This window comes from Malaclemys terrapin, chromosome 16 (assembly GCF_027887155.1).
Source record: "Malaclemys terrapin pileata isolate rMalTer1 chromosome 16, rMalTer1.hap1, whole genome shotgun sequence".
Taxonomy (NCBI): Eukaryota; Metazoa; Chordata; order Testudines; family Emydidae; genus Malaclemys; species Malaclemys terrapin.
Window position 1 is genome coordinate 22533557 of NC_071520.1, and position 23448 is coordinate 22557004.

General features: G+C 45.1%; 1 protein-coding gene across 2 annotated transcripts in view; it reads left to right on the forward strand.

Moving 5' to 3' along the window:
- The window catches only part of TMEM132D (transmembrane protein 132D), a 416714-nt gene extending 406858 nt beyond the window's left edge, over nucleotides 1-9856 (forward strand). For both annotated transcript variants that reach the window (XM_054005982.1, XM_054005983.1), the window contains 3 exons: nucleotides 322-595; nucleotides 3613-3804; nucleotides 7013-9856. In XM_054005982.1, coding sequence (XP_053861957.1) covers nucleotides 322-595; nucleotides 3613-3804; nucleotides 7013-8197 — 1651 coding nt within the window. In that variant the 3' untranslated portion in view covers nucleotides 8198-9856. The remainder of the gene's footprint in view (nucleotides 1-321; nucleotides 596-3612; nucleotides 3805-7012) is intronic.
- Nucleotides 9857-23448: the final 13592 nt, after the last annotated feature.

Genomic DNA, 23448 nt, shown 5'->3' on the forward strand with positions numbered 1-23448 from the left:
CATATGTATATTACAATAGGTACATCCTTGTTAGTATAGTGGTAAGTATCCCTACCTGTCACATGGGAGACTGGGGTTCGATTCCCTGGCAGGGAGGCCATAGGGACTATGACTTCTGTCAGAAATGTCCTAGAGGAAGAAGCTGGAGGATTGGACATAGCCTGGGTGGGCCGGGCAAGAGAGAGGAAAGAGCTGAGGAGCTCCCCAGCTCCCTGTTTGGATGCTCCTATCAGTGCTTAACAAGCTGTTGCAGCCGGGCACACAGCCTCGCCTTCCTTCCTTGGGTTGCTTGATTTTCTTTTTATGCTGCTGTTTCCCCAGACCAGCCCGAGACAGCGACGACGAAGAAGAGGACGAGCGGAAGGGCAGAGGCTGCACCCTGCAGTACCAGCACACCATGGTGCGAGTCCTCACACAGTTTGTAGCCGAGCCCTCTGACCCAGGTGGCCAGCTGAGCTATTTGCTAGGCTCTGACTGGCAGGTGGATATCACAGAGCTGGTGAGTGACTTCATGCAGGTGGAGGAGCCCAGAATCGCTAAGCTGCAAGGCGGACAGGTTTTGATTGGACAAGAACTTGGAATGACGACAATTCAGGTAGGGAAAACTGGCTGCTGGGCTCCCCCTCCTCCTTCGCCTTGGTGTACAAGGCTTTACCCTGCCCTCCTGAGAACAGCACTTGGCAAGCATCATCAGGGGAGTCCCTTCATTAGGAATAGGAGCATAGAAATGGAGTCAAACCAATCTCTCCCAGATCCAACACCCTCAGACGTGGGGCGGGACAGAGGATGAAATCTAAACCTGGATCCAGATCTGAATTTTACAAGTTGTTCTTATCTTTATAACTGGATATACCACCACACCTCCCTTCCCTCCTCCCCCCACAGGGGTTGGGGCTTCCAGGGACTCTCTTAGATAGGAAGACAGGAATTGGGGTATCGGGAAGAGTCTACAAAGTTTTTTCACTGTTACGCTGGGTCCTGGCTTTGAATCTGGCCTGGGCTGCTAGTATCTGAAAGCTTCTGCCATCCGATGCCTATTTGGCAGCCTATGTCAAAACTGAGTGGTGGTCTGAGTCGTCCACTGGGCAGTGGGCACTGTGCCCACATCATCAAAAACACCATGACTGGCACAAATATGCCTCCTTGTTGGCAGTCTTAGTGGAGAAGCCATGGACTGAATGGGATTGAAGGCTGAATGACCCTCTCCCCCTGAGATGGTGAACCTTTGAGTCAGGGTTGAGGCACATGAGTAGGGAAGGTTGCATGGACAGTGTCCAAGCTGTGTCTATTCTGCGGCTAATGAGAGGATTTCGGTCTCAAGGGCTTTCACCAGCCATACAGTCACACATAAAAACTAGCATTTGAACACACAGGAATGTAGCCATTGACCACTGATCATGCATCTAGCACAGTGTCCGTTCTGCAACAGAAGCAAAGACCATATGTTTCAGCGGAAAGTGTAAAAACCTACCTAATACACTCACTGGTGCAATACTCTACTGGGTGGGGAGATGGGACAGGTTACTTTCTCTTCCCAGCTATTGATCAACCTATGTCCTGAAGCATGTGAGTTTCAGGCTTCAGTAATTTTATCCCATTCCATGTAACATCAGAACCCATTTCTGCCTATATTTGACTAATACTTTTTTGATACCAGATCCACAACTGCAGATATCACAAGGGAGGCAGCTGGTGAAATAACTTAATATTGTCAGGGCCTAAATTGACAAAGCAAGGCACTAAAGCTGATATTAACTAGGGCAGGTTGAAGAATTAGGATGGAAATATGAAATATGAAAGCCTGGGATTGAAATTATTGATATTCAAGTCGTGTTACAGAATATAAACATTACAGGGACAGGGACACCCACAAAGCAATAATAGCAATCAGTGCTCAGATAGTGCTTTCTAGCCAAGCGTCTCTAGGTGCTTTAGAAAGGATGAGAATAAGTGTCATTGGGCCAAATTCTCTGTTGGTGTAAATTGGCGTGGCTCCATTGACTTCAGTGGACCTATGCCAATTAACGCTAGCTGAGAATTTGGACCATTAACTACATTTTACAGATGGCGAGACTGAGCCATAGAGAGGTTAAATGACTTACCCAAGGTCACACAGAGAGTCAGTGGCAAAGCCAAAAAACAGAAGCTAGTTCTGCTAACACCTGTTCTGGTAACCTATTCACTGGATTGGGAAGCGAGGTCCCAGAACTGAAAGGATAAATCTCCCATACGTACTCCTAACTAGACAACCTATCAGCAGGCATTGGGGCTAAAAGGAAGATAATTGCCTCATCTTCAGGTATGTTCATGACCCCAGAATTTCAGGACAGACCCTTAGATAGCTGCATCTCAAGTGTTGACCGCACTGATTGTCGGTCCTGGGGAAATGGGCTTCTGGGGCTGCTTCGCTTGGGAGCCTCAATAAAAAGGTCTTTTTTATAGGCCTCCGAGACTCTGGGACTTGCCGTTCTCACTACAAGGGCACATAAATATCTCGAGTGACTCTGAAAAGGGAATTCAAAGGGAAAGAAACTGATAGCTCGGTATGTTTAAAGAACCTGTTTGGCAAAGTGTAGCCCACCGCACAAGCATCATTAAACTAAGCCCCGTTCTAAATACAAGTCTGTGGTTAGTGGTGTCTCAGTCTGGCAACTTCTCCTGCTCAGTGTATTCAGATCCCTTTAGTCAGAACAAACCTCCTTTCTATGTTTCTGTCCCATTGTCACAACCGTTTTCTGCAGTGTGCTCTTATCCTTTAGTTCCGCAGGGCAAGAATTTGGAATGAAACTCATTCTACTAATTGTTTACAAATTGTCTGGTGATATTTAGAATCTTAGTAAAAGGTTTTCCTACCTCTACCCCCCCACCCACCCATACTTTTTTAATTATTACCAATTTAATTGCACATACTATTACAGTTACATTTATAATGAACTTAGAAAGGGTTAATAAAGAGAGCTGAGTGAACAACTGATTTTTCAGTGTGGTGTCTGAACTGAAAAACCTGGAAACAAATCGATTACTTTGTAACTGAAACTGGTTTTATCACAGAAACTGAACCCCCAGAATGTGTTTAGTTGAACGAAACATTGCAAATGTCATTTGGGAATGAAATTCCAAATGGTTCGTTTTGAAAATGTCAAAACAAAACATTTTGTCATTTCCGGGGGAAATTTTTTTTTTTCTAGCCGAAACTGTTCCCTGAGTTTGACCTGAATTCACAAATAATTTCGGTGACTCAAAATGTGCATTTTTAAGCGAATGTACTACTTGCTGAAAAAATATCTCCCAACTCTATTAATAAATGATTAATAGATGTTCTAAGCATGTTACAGATGTGAATAGCAGTTATAAGTGCATTAGTAAAAGGTGTTGTATGTGTTCGTAAGCAGCCTATTTACTTGTTGGACTCTATATCAGTTTATGACAATTGATTAACCTATCATTTATTATTAATGTATAAAGATAGCCCTAATATTAAATCTGTGCACTAATGAATAGTACAATTGATTATTTCTTTGCATTACAATAGCACCGGAGGGCCCATTGGGGTGCCGTTGTGCTGGGTGCTATCCAAGAACATCCAGCGCTAATAGCGATTTCTCTTTTCAGATCCTGTCCCCTCTTTCGGACGCCATCTTGGCTGAGAAGACCGTGACAGTTCTGGACGAGAAGGTGACCATAACAGACCTCGGAGTCCAGCTGGTAACAGGATTGTCGCTCTCCCTGCAGCTCAGCCCAGGAAGTAATAAAGCCATCTTTGCTACAGCAGTAGCACAGGAACTTCTTCAGTCACCAAAGCAGGTACAAGGACCCAGTGCCACTTCTGAGCCCCAATCTCCTCAGTATTTCCCACCAGCTAAGCTGATGGGATCAGGTGGCCTTTTATTAATAATATTCTAGCAAAACATTGTAATTTATAGGCACCTACATCTGAAGGTCACCAGGCGCCTTAATAGAAAAACAACGTTCCCATAAAAAAAAGGCAATATGCCTGTAAAACAAAAATCCAAGTGCCAACAAACAAACCCTCTCCGTCTCTTTGGTTCACAGCCCATAAATAACGCAAAGCCCCACAGACGACCCAGTCACTTGCCATAAATAAACAGCATAACCCGCCCATCCCGCTGTTGGGGTCTCTGGCCCCATTTATTCCATCCAAATGAACACACCGCCCCTCAAGCTCCGGCCGGGGCGGACATCTATGTATGCACCAGTCTGGAGATTAAAAAAGGAAAGAGCGCTGTATTTCCCCACAGTAAACTATTGTGATCCAGTTTCTCTCATTCATACTGGAGTAACTGCTGGTGGTGGTGGAATTATTCCAGGTTGACACTGGTGCAAATGAGAACAGAGCAGGGTCTCTTGTGCTGTAAACCGCTAACAGATGGGGCTGGACTTGCTATAATGCCAGCCACCTCCATCTTTAGTTACTTGCTACGAGTATTTCAAAATGCCCCTGAGAACCTCCCGTTCTTACTGACCCATGTTATGGAGGTTTCTTAAGCAAGGGCTGATTTTTCAGTCACCCCTTGTCTCCTTTGTCAGGGGCCACAAGGTCTCTCACTTCCCTTCTGCTCATTCCCATCCCTTCAAAAGCCCCTGTTTCTGAGGACAGTCGGGTAATGCTCCCACCAGGGGCCATCAGCTTTGTTCCGGCATTTGCTTGAGCCTTCCCCTATGAGCAACACCAGACACTTCCTCCTGTCTGTGCTGTGAACTCTTGCGGGTCCCAGGAATGCCGGACTCAAACTCCGATCCCGTGTGATGCTCAGCCAGTGCGCTGCTCTCTCTCCCACCCTCACTTTGAAACCGCTTTGCTGGGGACCTGAGTGCTTGAATCACATGGTGCACACATGCACTGGCACTCAGCAGTCCTGCGCTGTCCACATTCAGACAGCTCATTGAGTCTGAAAACATTGAATCGTTTAACAAATTTGCCATCAGTGACTGACTGATCTTTGTTCTTTCTTACACTGTTGTCTGCATTTGAAATTACTTATTTTTTATATCAACGTCATCAATGGGTTTACACAAGGGAAGACCATGGAGTGACACAGGACGAATTGGGCCCTTTATGTTTAAACACATTTTGTGCTTTAAAGGCAAATGATAAGGGTAAATACATTTGAATTCTGGCCAACTGGTGAGAGACTCTAATTCATCACAGGGCCTTATCCTTGAGCTGGTGGATGAGAAGTAACAGAGGGCTGCTGTCTTTTTAGCGCAATAAAAATCAGGTTCCCATAGACTTCCAAGAGCTCAGAAGATGATGCCATGCAGCTAGAAACAGAGCCAATGAGCTAATCCATTGCTGACATGTGGAGCTAAACACTCTACCTTGAAATCAGCTCAGAAGCTGGGTTTGATGGCATTTAGCCCCAGCATGCTACACTGCTCTGACATTTCAGTTCCAAGAAATCAAGTCTTTTTGAATCCCTCTTCTGGGTGCAGTGGCACACTCAAAATGCTGGTGAAAATGTAACAAACCAGAAAGGAAAATGTTCACCCTGGCAGGGCTGTACGAGTTTTGATCGGTGCCCAATTACTCCCCTTGCTTAGCACATTATATTTCAAAGCACGTTCCCAATAAGGAGAGCAATGTGAAATTATGAAATGATTATGCTGGTTTAAGCAGCACAGAGGGAGGATGAGAGTTGATGCCATAAATTCCGTGTGGCCTTCAAGAAACATCTGAAGATTAATAAACACAAAGCCAGGATTTATGACAGAGCCAGCAAAGTCTTAGGGCCTGGTCCTGAAATAAGGACACAGGCAAAGCTCCCATTGAGGATGCTGGGAGTTTTTCCTGAGTAAGGATTTCAGAATCAGACCCTTAGTTAAAACAGCAGAGAATCCTATTACAGTATAGGCTATCTCCTGTGACCTGTACGGGAGAACCACTGGTAAACAGGATGTTAAAAAACAAAGAAAAAGGTTTACTCTCCGCATGTGCATTGAGTTAGGATGTAAAAACAGCCTGTTTTTTTGGTTGGTTGTTTTATTCTTCAGGTCTGTGATCTACTCTTTAAATACATATAAAATAGTTAGATGTAGATAGTGGAAATAGACTCCAATGGAGCTATACTGATTTACACCAACTGAATAGCTGGAGTGGGTGTATGCATGGCCAAGCTTTTTAGAAGCTACTAACAATTTTGAGTGTCTCTACTTTTGGTTGCCAACTTGAGACACCTTAAAGGGCCTGATTTTCAGAATGTGCTGAGCACCTGCCCTCTGAAGATGAGACCCCCTCAAGTTGGCAACCAAAAATGGAGGGTCCCAAAATCATTAAACGCGTGTGAAAATCTGTTGTGTGTATAAGACGCAGAATTCGGGCTCAACCCTGCCCCTGTTGAATTCAATAACAATGTGTCTGTTGACTTTAGAGGATGTGAGATCAGGACATCATAATTCTAATCTAAACGAAGGAGAGTATTGTCTTGCTTTACATTGTCAGCAAGCATGACATTTATCTTGAGCGTTTTGCTTAAACGACAACAACCCCCACTGACCCAGCTTGTGCAAAAACATTTTTATGCTAAAAGGCAAAAACGAAGCTCGAAGAGCCAGAGTCACTGTTGCTTTATTTGCTAGGTTAGGTGCTTTTAACATATGTTACGTATAATAAGAGGAGATTTTGTATCTTAAGCAGTTTAGAAATAATGTAATAAATATTTTTTCATTTAAATATATAACTGCAGTAAATGAAGTCAGTAGCCGGTAATGCCTTTTGACGTGCAATTTATTATCATGCTGAAGTAGACTCCATGGATCTCAGAGAACACAGCTCCCTTTTAGCATCTCCTGGGAAAACAAAGCTTATTACCAATGGGTGTTTAAAACTAGTATTTTTTATGCGTCTCAGTGAGGAATTAATTTTCTTGCTCAGCCGTATTTCTGTCCTGCTTATAAATGGTTTGGGGGGAGGAGGGGATTGGTGGGGAGACAGTATGTTTCCCTTGCTGATTATTCTGTGTGTGTGTGTGTGTGTGTGTTTTATATATTACAGGAAGCAACCATCAGCTGCTGGGTCCAGTTCAGCGATGGAGCTGTCATGCCCCTGGATATTTACGACATCAAAGACTTCTCCTTGATCGCTACCTCTCTAGATGAAAAGGTGGTCTCCGTTCACCATGACCCTAAATTCAAGTGGCCCGTGATCGCTGCTGAGACTGAAGGCCAGGGGACACTGGTGAAGGTGGAGATGGTGATCAGTGAACCATGCCAGAAATCCAAAAGGAAGAGCATCTTGGCTGTTGGGAGTGGGAGCATTAAAGTCAAGTTTGGACAGAGCGACGCCAACCCTAATATCAGTGAGAGCAAGCAAAGCGGGGCCGGTGTTCACCTGGAAAACCATGCAAGCGACAGGCGTCAGAAAACCACCTTGCAGGACAGAGCGAGGCCAGATGGGCAATATTACAGTAGCTCCTCAGTGGGCCGAATGGAAGGTAAAGGAACTACCACGGACAGGTCTATTTTAAGTAAAAAAGAGGACAGAGAAAGCCTTCTGGATGACGACAGCCATCTGCAGAACATTCCAATAGACTTCACCAGTTTCCCTGCACAGGTGGACTTGCCAAGAAGCAATGGGGACTTGGAAGAGAATGACCTTGTGCAGTCACCCAGAGGACTCAGTGATCTGGAGATAGGAATGTATGCTTTGTTGGGAGTCTTTTGCCTGGCAATCCTCGTCTTTCTTATCAACTGTGTCACCTTTGCTTTGAAGTACAGGCACAAGCAGGTCCCTTTTGAAGAGCAGGAAGGCATGAGCCACTCTCATGACTGGGTTGGGTTGAGCAACAGGACAGAGCTTCTGGAGAATCACATTAACTTCTCATCCCAACAAGATGAGTGCATCACTGCCATTGACAGAGGGGTGGACTTTGAGGAGAGCAAATATCTCCTCAACACAAATGCCCAAAAAAACGTTAATGGCCAAGTCTTCAGGTCATCAGACTCCACATTCATTGAAGGGAAAGAACAGAAAAGTGAACCGACCGCCTCTCCTACCTCCAAGCGGAAACGAGTCAAATTCACCACCTTTACCACCATCTCCTCTGATGATGGGTGCCCGACCGTCAATTCCATCCTGATGAGTAGTGAGGACGATATTAAATGGGTGTGCCAGGATATGGACCTTGGGGAGTGCAAAGAGCTAAGAAACTATATGGAGAGATTACATGAGAGTGTGTAATAAGATGCTATGGACCTTTTTGGTTTTCACTCACCTTTCTGCCTTTAATTTTGGGTCTTGGGGCAAAAAATGTGTTGGCAAATGAGAGTCAAGTGGTGGATAATACCTCAGTGGAGCCCCAGAAGCAACCCAAAACCAGCTAAGAAAGCAGAGATACTGGACAGCTCATACAGTTCAAGTCTTCTAATGGGCTTGGAGACTGGAACAAAATGTGTGTGCGGTTTCTGATGCATGGCAACATGGAAAAATAAACCTTAGCAAAATAATAAGATCTCATTCTCTGCGCTTTCCTGGGAAATCAATAAAAATAACAAACTCCAACACAGTTTGGATATTACACAGCTCACCCAGTTCTAATGTTCAATATCACAGGCTGTGGTTAAAAGCGAAAATCGGGCTCGGAATAAACGGATCAACGAAAGGAAGCTTGTCATTCAAGACACAAGCAGAGGACATCCAGCTGAGAACGTTAATTTAAAGCTGACAGACAACTGCAGTGTGAGCAGCACAGCAACCTCAGTTGCAGAGTTATGAGTTTCCAAAGAATCTAGGGGGTTGGTGGAGGGGGAGTGACTGAGTTGTTTACAGACCCGCATGATCATCTCCCAAGCACTGAGAATGGATACACGTACAATTATAACGGAAAGCTCTCTTTTTCAGTAGATGCTGAGATAATAAACTTTGCTGGCCAATTTTCAGTATTTCTTAATTTGTAAAATAGGAGAAGGTATAATCTATAATCAACATACTGCTCATATAAAGCCAAGTTTGCTTTGGAAAGGTTTGAGAGATCCAAGGTCTTTTAAAGAAGTCCACTCTATCTGGTTTTCCTATTTAAATTTGTATTCCCCAAGCATTTTCCTGGAGCACTCTCATTTGATATCCTGGGGGCACTTATTAGCATTGATCTGCTTTGGAAGTTTGGTGGCTTTCCCCTTCCCTGAGATCCACATTTATTTATCCACAGTGCAGTTCTGCCAAGCACGGAGCCATTGGAACTAATTTGGTACTTGCTTTACCTGTTGTAATTTACCAAAGTTGGCCACTCTCTCTTGGGTAGGTATAAGTTGTGCTGAATTCGGAAACCAACAGTGTCTGGCTCTTTGTTCTCCTTCCCCTTTTGAGGCTAGGTTGTTCGTTTCCGTTTTGATCATACTTCTTCAGACCGACTGCTGCGCGTATTTATATGGCAGCAAGAAGGCCATGGAGGAGCACTATACACCCTAATAGCTGAAATGCTAAGCTTGGTAAATAATATTTGTTTCACCCAGCAGTGATGATTGTCTTTTCTCATTCCTCTTATATGTATATATAGTAGAATTCCAGTAATTGCCCTTTGAATCTGAAATGCCCTCCTGCCCTAAAACTGGAGTCATCTGTCTGGTCCAGAATTAATCACCAGTGGCAAAGTGCCAAGAAACTATGGTTTGATTTGCCCCCCCCCCCCATCTCCATTTGTTTTGCAGACTGAGCCCATGCCTTTAGTTGACTACAAAGTCTCTCACAGCCACCAAACCTAGGTTGTCCAATTTAATACCCCACCCTACCCACAAAAGCCTTGATTGAATCCAACTGTATTTAGAATGTATTGTAGATTGTAAGAATGTAATATATATTTATAAACATACCAACTGCGAATAAAATTTGCATTTCGGTGGGCTTCATCTTTTTTCTACTCTGAGCTCCTCTATCTCCTTGCACTCATTTACCGTAAAAGAGAGTGTCAACAATGTATACAACTGTTCTTGGATTAAAGGAACATGCAGATTTAAGGATCTCAGCACAATCCAATTACAAACTTTTCCATCTGGTAATGTGGCGCTTTGTGTGGGGGGAAGATAAAACAACAACGCCGACTCATTAGGATTAAGTGCATTTTGCACCAAGTCACCCTTTCAAGATTTGAAACTCTTTGCAAATAACACTCATGTATAGTTCTGTCTGGAAAGCCTACTGCATGAAATGTGGGTCGTGTTCATTTTGGGACGGCCAGAAAGAGAGCTACAGATATTGGCCCTTGTTTCTATTTATAAACACTCCTTTGAGGACAACTTTAGAAGAGTAACCTGGCATATCTAGAGATGAAGCAAACATACCGGGAAAATGTGGAGAATAATATTATCGGACATAGTGTAGGCCTAGAATGTCATGGGGAGTGTCTCTATACAGGTCAGGTTAATGAGGCCTCTTGCTGTGTAATGGCATAATAAATCAAGACCTGTATTTTTGAAGCACACAAGTGGACACATCTGAGGGTTCAGTTTTCGCTCCGTTAGAGATGGAGACAAAGCAGTACCCTAAGATTTGCCACGTGCTCAATACACACTTTTCTGAAGCTCTACAGAAGCTTCCCCACTCATGAGCAACATGGGCTCAGAGGATCAAGGCAAAACGAGTCAAGTACAGGTGGTCCTCGTGGGCCAACCGTAGCACTACAATAAGTCCATTAGACCCAGATCTGGAAAGACTTGAGCAAAGGGTAATATGTCTTACAAATAAATTATACAAAGCTCCCTGTGCTGGAACGTCCCACCTGGAAGCCCTTGAGGCAGGCTGGATCAATGTTCACTTACTTGCATGTAGTTACAAGTTCCCTGGCTATAGCAAAGACAGGGTGAGCTGGAGGGTTTGGGATGTGCTGCTTTGTGGGGCCGTATTGCAGCCAAAACTCCAGCAGCCGAGCAATTGATCTGACTGCATGCGGAGGGGAGTGAAAGCCATCCCATTAGTATCGGACCAGAGGACCCTCTTGCAAGAAATGTAGTTCTCAGGTGAGATGAATTACCCTGTTGCCGAACACTGAACACACTGCATTCCTGTGGAACCATGTCCTGAATCAGTCACTGTCAAAAGCAAATCACTGTCTTAAGCATTGACACTTGAGAGAGAACGGTGGCTATCCAAACTGGATAACCAGCTTCTGTGACACAGAGCAGAGCAACTTGTAGTCATCAGCGAAGTCGAGTTTGGAGCAGTTGGTGAGATTTCCTTACATGTGTAGGCTCCATCTACACTAAAGGTACGTCTATACTTACCTCTGGGTCCGGCGGTAAGCAATCGATCTTCTGGGATCGATTTATCGCGTCTTGTCTAGACGCGATAAATCGATCCCTGAAGTGCTCGCCGTCGACGCCGGTACTCCTGCTCCGCGAGAGGAGTACGCGGAGTCGACGGGGGAGCCTGCCTGCCGCGTGTGGACCCGCGGTAAGTTCAAACTAAGATACTTCGTTATTCACGTAGCTGAAGTTGCGTATCTTAGTTCGAAGTGGGGTTGAGTGTGGACCAGCCCAAACGTTTATATTGGTGACCCATTTCACATAGCAAGCCTCTGTGTGCGACCTGCCCCTCCTCCCCTTTTAAATTAAAAACACTTCTTTACATATTTAACACCATTCTAAATGCTGGAGGCAAATTTGGGTGGAGGCTGACAGCTTGCGACCCCCCCATGTAATAACCTCGGGACCCCCTGAGGGGTCCCAACCCCCAGTTTGAGAATCCCTGACTTAGAGATTAATGAGTCTGCTCCAGCCTTAGCTGAGGGCCATGTGGCTTTTAGCTCATGCAGTAGACGCTCATGCATTGAGGTCCCAGGTTCAATCCCGCCCGCCGATGACCAGGATTTGTCAGTGTTACAGTATTTCATTTTTAAGTACAGACCAGGGCCATCTTTTTGTTGTGTGTTTGTACAGCGTCTAGCACAATGGAGTTCTGGTCCATGACGGGCTCCAAAGAATAATAATAATAAAGTAGCTGAGGACCCATAGCTGCCTCCTTGCAGTAGGTGAGTGCTGAATACACACTGCTGGGGACGTTTTGCCTCAGCCACAAAGTTGTTGGTTGCAGCTGAATTCTCGCACACTTTGTTCCTCTCGCTCCTATTCGCAGGCTGAACGCGGGAGCGCTTTGCTGTAAGCTCACTTGGCTTCACATCTTGCATTTCCAAACAAAGCTGCAGCAGCAGCCTGGTGGAGTGAAGGGGGGGGGATTATTTATCATTTTTGCTTTCCTGATTACCATAACTGTTAATTAATTATGCTATTTGGCTCCTCATTCCGCACAGTCATCTCCTCACATCCTCCCAGCAGCGCTCTTAACCACAGTGGCAACAACACGCCACCTTGGCAGGAGCATCCGCTCAAATGGAGCTTATCCAGAGAACGTCTCTTTTGAAATAGCTCAGGAGAGGAATGACTAGCTCCCTTCCCTGACAAGTGTTTGGAGCTGACGTGCCGGGCGGCTATGGTGCTGCATCCTCCTTGCAATGTGGGTGAAGTTCAGGAACATTTGCTTGTTCAGGATCTCGTGACTGGATACCCAAGACAGTGGCACTCAAGCTACATCACCAGGTGAGCTCTACTGTTTCTCAGGGGAAGAGAAAAGTGGCTCAGCAGAGCAGCACTCCTGGTGGCCAATGCCCACAACAGCATTTACCAGTGTTTCATTAAAAGCTGATTGCCCAGGAAGTCAAAGGCCTCGCTAGCAACTTGCCAGGAAACCAAATGCTTCACTTCAGTTGTACATGCTAATTTAAACTAAATATTAGATGCTCACAACCATAATATTTCCTTGTGCTCCTGTCTCCTTTGCTCAATGGCTAAAAGAAAATCGTTGAAGTTTTGCTCCAATAGGAGAAGAACCAGTGTTATCCTATCTTGTAGTTGTTGGAAGAGGAAGGGTTTTTTTAAATATATATATATGGAGATATACCTATCTCATAGAGCTGGAAGGGACCCTGAAAGGTCATTGAGTCCAGCCCCCTGCCTTCACTAGCAGGACCAAGTACTGATTTTGACCCCCATCCTTAAGTGGCCCCCTCAAGGATTGAGCTCACAACCCTGGGTTTAGCAGGCTAATGCTCAAACCACTGAGCTATGCACAGCACTCAGAAGATGCAGATTCAGTTCCCAGCTGTAGCAGGGTAAGTCCTTTGTGCTTCAGTTCTCCAATTGTCACATGGTGATGGTGTTAGGCCCTCATGTGGCATTATGGGTACAGAAGTCAGAGAGCTGAGAAGATGGGGAGGGGAGATAGTTTCCAGCATGAAGAATAATCTTTCAGTCAGTCCAGGAGAATACTGCTTGGAAATGAACAGGACTGGTCCTGTTCCCCTCCATAGGGGGTCGGTTCTGGGGCCAGTTTTGTTCAACATCTTCATTAATGAGCTAGATGCTGAGATGGATTACATCCTCTGCAAGTTCGCGGATGACACTAAGCTGAGGGGAGAGGTAGATACACTGGAGGGTAGGAATAGGATACAGAGTGATCTAGACAAATTGGGGGATTGGGTCAAAAGAAACCTGATGAGGTTCAACAAGGGCTAGATGGCACCAGCCTTATTCCTGCTAGCAAGCGCTTGATCATATAAGTAGCCCTAGAGATGCCAATGATTCATTGCTCATTAATGTAAGTAAGTCTGTAAGGGGTTTTCTATCAATCTAGCCTGTAAGGGGTTTTCCCCTTTATTACAGCATTTGGTGATTTTAAATTTTATGTTTTTGAAACTAAAGGAAACGCGTCTGAAACTGCTTGGTTTGGCGTGGCTTTTGAGGCTTTCTGCATTAGCACAGGGAAGATTAACAGTTCAATTGTGCTATAAATCAGGTAAGCTGCTGCTTTTCTGCCTCTCTCCTTCCTTGCTAAGGTTTCTTCTTCAGCAGCTTCCACATACTAAGGGTACGTCTTCACTACCCGCCGTATCAGTGGGTAGCAATCGATTTATCTGGGATCGATATATCGCGTCTCGTTAAGACGCGATATATCGATCCCCGAACGCGCTCACCGTCGACTCCGGAACTCCACCAGAGCGAGCGGCGGTAGCGCAGTCGACGGGGGAGCCGCGGCCGTCGATCCCGCACCGTGTGGACCCCAGGTAATTCGATCCAAGATCCTTTGACTTCAGCTACGCTATTCGCATAGCTGAAGTTGCGTATCTTGGATCGATCCCCCCCAGTGTAGACCAGCCCTTAGTTGGTAAGAATAAGCTGCCTTAGTGCCTCAGTGAACTTGAAGGTCTGAGAAGATGACACTAAAGGGCTTGGTTCAGAGTTCTCTGTGGGTAGCAGACTTTTAAAAAAAAAAAAGAATTAACTCCATCTGCAGTCCTGCACTAAGTAACTCCAGGAACGACTTTCACTCCTCGTGTAGGTCGTGGATGAGATGTCAGTTAAATTCTGTGGTGAATGAGGAGGCTGGCGGCACTTCAGTTCAGCACTGTGTATGTTCAACTTCTCCAGACCCTCTGGTCTGCAGGAGTTCCTTGTGGCGAACCAGCCCTTTCGTAAGTGTTGATGGAATGATTATGCCTCCTAATACACCAAAGTGAGTCTTTGCATGTGTCTCAGGAAGGGCTGGTGGTTTGAATTAGTCATGTATTGATCTGGCAAAGCCCAGTGATGCTAGGGAGGAAATAAGGCGTAGATTTCTATCCGTGAGGGTAATTAACCACTGGAACAATTTACCCAGGGTCATGGTGGATTTTCTGTCACTGGCCATTTTTAAATCAAGATTAGATTGTTTTAAAGGATTTTTAAAAGGAATTCGGTTGGGGAAGTTCTCTGGCCTGTGTGATACAGGAGGTCAGACTAGATGGTCACAATGGTCCCTTCTGGCCTTGGAATCTCTGAATCTCTGAAAGGCCAATAGTGTCACTCAAAAATTGCATGTGAAACAGAAGGGTATTGCCTCCAAACACACTGTCCCTGAAAAATGCCTCTGGCTGGAGTGACCAGATGCCCTGATTTTATAGGGACAGTCCCGATTTTGGGGTCTTTTTTTTATATAGGCTCCTATTACTCTCCACCCCCTATCCCGATTTTTCACATTTGCTGTCTGGTCACCCTACCTCTGGCTGATGTAAAGCCACGTGCAAAAAGTTTTATTGGTTCTACTGAATCCAGGAACTATGCCACATATTCTTGAGCGCCACCTACTGGCACCTCATCTGTCAACTATTTACACATATACCGATATAGACACACGGTGAATTCAATTTTTTATTTTTTTATAATTTCGACGGATAATATAGATGTTTAGTCTTACGCATTTTTATTGATTTACATTTTCACAGTTGTACTTAATGGGTTTTAAGCTTTTTTATATTTTTATCCATTTACATTTTCACAATTGCAAGAAATTGTGGGGGAGGGGGTCAGACAATTACTTAATGACGATAATTAGTTAATGACTGTTGATGTTGAGATTCAAAAAGTTAAATCTTTATAACTTCAAAATCACAAATTGTCAATATCACGTCATAATAAACAAGGTAAATACTCTAATAAGTTCTCAAGCAGCATTTTTCTTACTTTGCCTATCTGTAAATTTCTATGATCATCAGTAGAAATATTTTTTCATTGGTTTGTGTGTGTATGGTGAAATTGCTGTTTACCGACATTGACCGATAAAAATTAAATCCTTCCAAGTCTAGATATAAGCACTCGGTAACAATCAGATTTAGGGATTGAATTTGCCTCTCGTATACAATGCATACCTTATAAAATCAGTTATGCTCTGTATTGTGCCCAATTCACACCCTCAGGATTACAGTGAAATTAAATTTTGGTGCCTATTACGAGAATATAATGTCATCCTGGGTAATTACATTCTCTCCTAAATTCCCGTCAGTGGGAAAGAGAATTCTTTTTCCTTTTGTGTAGAATGTGCACTGTGGCCATATCTTTTAAATACCTGCCGTGTTCTGCACATTAGTGAATTCTACTCCAAGGTAAGTGTAAAATACTCTAGGATTCTTTGAGACAAAAACACAAGCACAGCTAAAGGAGGAAACCGGGAGTCAGGACTTGTGTTCTGTTTCCAACTCAATCACCGAGTCACTGTTTGGACCTTTGGCAAATTATACTGACCCCAATTTTAATAGAACTGCTCACCTACTTAAGGTTGGGCATGCTCTTAAGTATATTGCTGAATTAGTGCCTTAGCCTCTATGTGCCTCAGTTTCCCCATATGTAAAATGAGGATAATACTAAACAATGCCTCTGCATAGGAGTTTGGTGAGGAATGCTTTATCATTTGGCTGAAAGATATCAAGTGTGGAAGTTCAAAAAGTACTCAGCTCTGGGGGTAATGAGGGCACTATACGAACCTGTACAGGATAGAAATAGAAAGAATTTTCAGTGCACATAAATATGGAATTAAATGGACTGAGTCTGCCAAGAGTGAAAGGGAACGTCCTGGATACTGGGCCCTTTTTACCGTTTTTTCCCATATCTGAGCTGGGAACTTTGTCAACAAGTCCTTCGTTATGCAGGTTGCCTGCATACCACTCTGTGTGAAAGAGCAAATTAAGTAGTCCATGTATATAATATTAATGGTTGGGGAAGCAATGCTGCAGCTCTGTGTGTGTGTACTGCCAGCTCTCACTAAGAAATTCCCTTTGCATTTTAAAGACGGCTGCTAGATTACATACGACAGGCCTCTTAAAACTGCTCTCTGAGCCCGGAGGGGATATGCTCCAGCATGGAGACATCTTTCATTCCACCACCTAGCAGAACTCATCTGCTTTCCCCTCCGCCTTTCTTTTGCTCACTCTGTTGGTGGAAGCAAAGACACCCTCACTCAGTGCTTCCTTTGAAGCAACCCAGACTGCGTCTCTTGCTTTGATTGAAATAAGCGAATTATCTTGTTACCTGCAGAACGACAAAGTGCGAATATTAGTTATTCTGCACCCAAAGCTTTCCTAGCACACAATAGTGCTTCAACTATCCATAGCAATGTCTGAATAATATAGCTTTCGGTTGAAGTCGGGGGCTCCTCTTTCCTTATTTTCATTCAGAATTTTTAATTAAACAAGAGCTTTCTACCGTCAGCGACTGCATCAATGATATAAAAACTGATCAAATTTGCCATTCTCACCACCAGCCAGCCATAGGCCCAGGAGATCCTAAAGGTGTTTTAACCCCCCTTTGCCTTCTTTCCACACTGATTCTGTGCTAAGTACGTCAAAGCTCAAACCTACTTTGCACATTTATCCCTGCACAGGCCAGTCCTAAGGGTGCTACAGTATGGTAGTTTCCATGTAGCACTGCTGTAGATGGCCTGCAATCAAAGTGCAGAGGAGAGCTTTCCATTGGGAGCTATAGCAAATTCTAAAGACCATCTGAACTGACGCCTGGCCAGGGCTGGATGTACTGATATATAGATTCCATCTGAGAAGCCAGCCCAGAATTGACAGATATTTAGTATTATCGCCCTGTTTTTATGTGTGGGGCAGGCAGGGGCAGGAAGGGAGGGAGCCTTATAATACCAGTAAGGAACAGAAGTCCTCTCTATTACCTGTACTCCAGAGGGTTAGAAGAGAAACAGTGTCGGTGGATACAGCACTGGCCTGAGACTCGGGAGACCTCTCTATTCCTAGTTCTGCCACTGAGCTGCTGGGTGATGTGGGAACATCACTTCTGCGTCTCTCTTTCCCCTACTACCTTCTCTATTTAGGTTGTCTGCTTTCCAGAGCAGAGACTGTCTCTTGCTATGAGTTTGTTCAGCATCTAGTACAATAGGGCCCTGATCTCAGCTGAAGCGTGTAGGTTCTACTGAAATACAAGTAATAGAAGCTTCTGCTCCTAAAACAGGTAGTTTGGGATGAGGGTGGGGAGCGATTTGTAATCGAAGGGTATGACTCTCTTCACCTCCACCCTTGGTCCCTGGTTGATTTCAGTGGGGTTAATCCAGATTGGCACCGGGGTAAGTCTGAGGAGAATCAAGCCCTGACTGATTTCTCTGACCCAAAAAAGAGAGAGAGAGAGAGAGAGAGAGAGAGAAGTCCTGTGCTTTTCAAAGGTCACTGTGTTACCCATTTTCCTAAATATGCTGAGCATATTTAATGGTAGCGGATGTAGTGCAGGGAGCAGGGGAGGGATTACATAGCTTTGGCAGTTTGCATCATGGAAATTAAAGGCCAAGAAGGGGAGAAAGTCTCTTTTACCATGCCTGCATTTCTCTATGGATTCCCTCTGTCTAGCTGACTGTGGGCACCCACTGTCCTTTTATCTTCATGCCAGAAATCCAAAATCACTCTATTCTTCTCTGCCATTTATACCATCTTACAGCTTTCTTTCATCATTCATCCCACTCAGACCTAATCAATAGCTTTCCTCTTAGCGTTTGGCATTCCTTCTGTTCTGTCGGTCGGGCTCCCAAGGTCAAACCAGCCCCTTTTGTGTCCTTTCCTTAAACAAATAATATTAAGCTGCCATGACTTGACTCAAAATATTTTGTGTTATTGAAAGATCCCAAGCATTGATTAGATTTAGCACCGTACCTTGCTGTCTACACAATCTGGAATATGGCTTTAGAGCAGCACTCAATAAAATGTCATTTGCAAGACCAGTTCATACAGCTGAAGAGGCATTTTCTCTAGGCTGCAAGTCCACATTCGGATAGATTTATCACAGCATGGCGGTGAGGTAACGCAGTCCCTCTGTGATTAATGGGATTTTAATTGGCTGCTCTAAATGTTTGCTTTCCCCTGGTACTGTATGGAGTCAGTGTCATACTCTTCTATAAGACCATGCAGTGCAAGTTGGCAATCACTGAGTAGCTACATGAAAGGGAGCTTACTCAAGAGAGTAACCTAGGAGATTGAATGATAAGATTCATAAAAGAGAATGAGGGAAAGGAGAACCTGTTAGGAGGGCAAAGGCAGAGTGAAGGAACAAGCGTGCTAGCTAAGCAGATCAGTAATTACTCAGTACTAATCACAGGGCTGGAAACAGGTGGAATTTCAAATCTCCAGAGCTGCACATTACCAAAAGATAAAGGGGCTTTCAGCAACCAGTGCTAACCACAGTCTAAATCTTTCCTCTTCTAAAGCTAACCCCCAGACTAATCTCCCTCTGAGCCATAGCCTTATATATGAAGTTTAGCTCCACCCCCCCATTCCATAGCCCCGCCTACATCAGTCACCCACTTTATAAATAGCCTGTCCTCCATTTTGAATTCAGTGATGAAGAGTCTGGAGGCAGGAAGCGATTCTGTTCTGCTGCAGGTAAGACTTTTAAAACCATAGGGGAGAAAGAAAAGAAGGGTTCAGGAGGCTGGAGAGACAAATGCAACAAGATGGGCTGTGGGTGCAGGTTTTTTGTCTGCCTGCCCTGCCTCACGTGGATATGAAAACAAACATTGGGTTTGGTGCTGCACGTGGCACAGGGTTATTTTGTAGGTGTCCCTGTTGAGGTAATGAAAGGGAGAGTTGGGCCTGTGTACTGCAGAGTCTCTGTTCCTTGTCCTGGCCAGAATACAAATGCCAGACCTGAAAAAATCACCTTGTTATTAGCCTTGCAGTCTCAGGTACGGGCCAGACCAGTCCACATTTCAGTTGAATCTCTGTCTTGTTTCTTGGCTTCGGAGGGTTCTGTGCTGTTTAGCTGGTTACGTGTTTCTGCTTGGTTCTATTGAGTTCACTTCTGAACAGAACAATGGACTTTCCCCAGTGATTTATATCTATAGATTAAATGTCCTTTGTGAAAAGTTACTGTTCTAATCACAGCCTCCCAGTCTGTTACCAGGGAGGGTTAGCACTCAGGCATGTTTAATGCTGTAGCAACACAGAGATCTCAGAGGGGGATGCCGCACTATATTGGTACCATCCTACTGCTTTGGATGGGGGTGAAGGGTGGGAGATTACAATGTTGCGTCCTGTGCAGGCGGGGAGCCTTAACAACAATATAGAGACATAAGATGCCCTGGTTTCTACTCTTATTCATCATTCCGCTTATTATAATCGCCCCCACCTCCCCTTTTAATATTTTCACTTATTGTACTTTGAAGAGCTAGAAATAGCTTGTCAGATTGAGACAGCTCTTGAGAAGTTTAATTTTCCTAATGCTTGTTGGAAATCCCCTTTCTGAATTTGCAGGAATATTAAGGTTCTTAGCCTGATCTGTGCAGAGAAGGAATTTGTGAGTAAAGCTAGCAGCAAAATGCAGTTGGGTTAGGAAACACTTGATTGACTGGGGCTGACTACGGGAGGGGGTCTGCCTCCAAGGAAGAGGAGAAGGCCCTGCTGGCCAGTCCATGGGGTGACACTGATGCAGAGTGTAGTGAGAGTTTGCTTTTGTTTTCTGGCTATAAACCTCAGGCTCTGAGGCATGTGATGAGGATACTCTGGGGGAGAAAATTAGAGCAGGGGGGAAGAAGGAAAGTTTACAAGCAAAAGTAACCGTCAGAATGCACCAGTTTCTGCAGCTGATTCCACACCAGGACTCAGAACTCTCTGTGCGGTCACAGCTGGTTACTGTTAGAGATGGGCTTGTCAAATTCTGCTCCTGATTTCAAACTGCTTGGAGATCTGGGAGCATTTGCCTCAGAGTTGGTTCATGAGAGGAGGGGCCCAATATTTGGAGTTAGGTCCAGGTTTCAAAGCCAACTTCCAAAGTTTCAGGGGTGTTTGTCATGGGATTTAGGTTCAGCTCCCTCTCTAAAAATCAACATGGTGTGTCTGAGCCAGAGCCTCGGTTGGCATAAAGGGGTGCAAATACTGGTGACTGTGCATGTGTTCACATAGGCACCTTCTCCTTTAAGTACTCATCAGTGGCTCAGGAGAGAATGGTAGGGACAGGGGGTAAAAGGAGGAGAGGAGGGGAAAGGGAAAGTGCGCAAAGAGAAGTGGACAGAAGGGAGAATGAGTCGCCTTTGCCTTAGATTTCTGCGCTCCCTTTCAGTGGCCTCCTTCCCTCTCTTGCCACCCTCCGAGTATAAGGGAGAGCTTAGAAGGGCGCCCCAGTGGGTGGATTTTTTAGCCGCCAGGCTGGTTGATACTGGGAAGCAGCAATATGCTCCAGGGTAGACATCTGCAAAGCTTGGGGCACGGGGGAGAATTAAATGACACAGATTCCACTCCCCCGAGGGGTGTGGTCAGCAAGAATACATCGGGGCAATGATCAGCGGTTCCCAAAAGCAAACAGAGACCCGCTCCTATGGGACCGTGGCAATGGAGGGAATGTCCCAGTTCCTGCACTCATCCATGAAATGGGAGTAGGCATGGCTGGCACGCAGCTTGCCAGTGCCCACAACACAAGCGCCGACCTTCATGACATGCCTGTAGGAAACTGAAACAAGCTGAAACCAAAGGTTTGTGCTCCAGTGCCGGCCCTGCTGGTTCTGCAGCGGTTAGTCAGCAGACTCAGTTCCCAGAGCTGGGAGGCCGCTGTGGAGAGTCCTTTGTGTACAAACAGCCCAAGTAAATACACCCTGCCAATGTCCCTTGGGTGTTTTCCAAACGAGTAGCAAAAGAGAAATGTCAGGTCCTAGTGGCGCAGAGGTTATCTCCAGTGAAATGATCCCATCCAAACGGCACCAGTGGAAAAGCCGCTAACTCGTTTTATGTCAACATTTGGAAAATTTAACCCAGCTCCATGTCTAACCCAAGGCCTCAATCTGGGCAGATCCCGCCCCAGTGATATCAATAAGACTATGCACAAGCGGAATCAGGGCCTAGCATGGCCCCTTAGGCCCATGCAGAGCCCTGGTTGAGGCCTAAGCACCCAATGCTGCAAGAAGCTCTGGACAGGCCTGGGGGATCCACCTGAATAGGCCTAGTCAGCAGAGAGATTAGCCAATTCTACCTACTACTAGGGCTGAACTGGCTCCCAAGTTCTCAATCTAAGCTTTGTAAGGGCCAGGGTCGGCTCCAGGCACCAGCGAGCCAAGCAGGTGCTTGGGGCAGCCAATGGGAAGGGGCGGCACGTCCGGGTCTTCAGCGGCAATTCGGCAGCGGGTCCCTCAGTCCGTCTCAGAGCGAAAGACCCGCCATTGAATTGCCGCCAAGGAATGAAGCAGCGCGGTTGAGCTGCCGCCGAAGTGCCGCCGATCGCGGCTTTTTTTTTTTTTTTTCTTCACCGCTTGGGGCAGCAAAAAACCCTGAGCCGGCCCTGGTAAGTGCCCAATACCCAGATCCCCACGCTCCGGTGGGAGGCCATCTCTGTTACATTTCACTTTGTATTCTTCAGTGGAAGGCAGATAACTCGTAAATGGAAGTGATGACTTTATCAAGTGAGTTTCTTCCTGTTGGCTGGAGCCCAGTTCTCCCCGCTGACAGCCTTCAATGAACTGTTCAAAATGCATAGCAGGTTCACAGCAGAGTTAAAACGTGCAGACACAAAACGGGCCCTTTTCCTCTCGTACCTCATGTCATCGGAAGGCAAATAGTCCATTGAGATCAGAAAGGCCGAGAGTCATTCCCCTCCCTCCCTCTTTACCTCCTTCTGTTTTCTTCCAGTGCTGCCGGACTCCAAGAATTACTGAAATTAAATATAGCAATTCAGGCTGCCATTGTTCCCCGCTCTGTAATGTGCCGGAGTGGCACCTTCGTATTCATCCATTCATCTCCATCGCCTCGAATGTGCTGCTTGCACAATAGTTATTGTTGTAGAAGGGACCTGGAATGAGCTCTTGCATTATTCACTTCATTTATTTTGATACAATATTTGGAGCCACTTCATTAAATTCTTTCAGAATGTCCTGTCAATTTTTTTTCTCTCCTTGCCAATGCCTGGCTCACACAGATAATATAACAATGATGGGGGGGAGGGAGGGAGAAATAGGCTGCTTTCCTGTAAAAGGGATGGGGGTAGAGAATTGTTCACCTTGATTTATCAATCATGGATATTTTTTCCCCCTCTAAAAGAGTGCGAGCAGCATGAAACATCTCATTTGTAAGCAATAGCTGTGCATACTAAATATCTCAGGCAATTAAGTCTTTGACAAGGAAACAACTTATGGGTATACATACAGTGTGTGGGTATGCAGGAGAGAACAGGTCAAATCAACTCCTATTTTTACCAGCAGTACAGAAAGATGCATTCTGGCTCCCCTTTAAATATTATTATAGAGGTAAGAGGGAAAAAAACAGATGATGCATGAGACTAATGTTCCAAGTGCGCGTGAGCTGGGGAAAGGCTAAAGTAATGCAGTCTCCTTTGTTTATTTGGAGACCACTGGTTTCTTGGTGCTATTGAATTTCTTACCACTCTGGGAATGTCCAGGTGCTTTTGCCCCAGGTGAGCTCTGCAAATCGCTCTGAAGGGAAGAGCTGGCCCTCTTATTCTGCAGTTATATTTTCCAATGGGCAGGGCTGACTTTCGAATCAATTTTTGTTTTTAAATGGAGCCAGGAAAGTGAAAACACCTTTCTTTTCCCTGTGCTTGCTTTTCACTGCTGTTCTTCCTCTTTCTTCCCTAATAACATTCTGAGCCTCTTTTAAAATGGTGCCATGTAAGAGAGCCTGAAAGCTCACA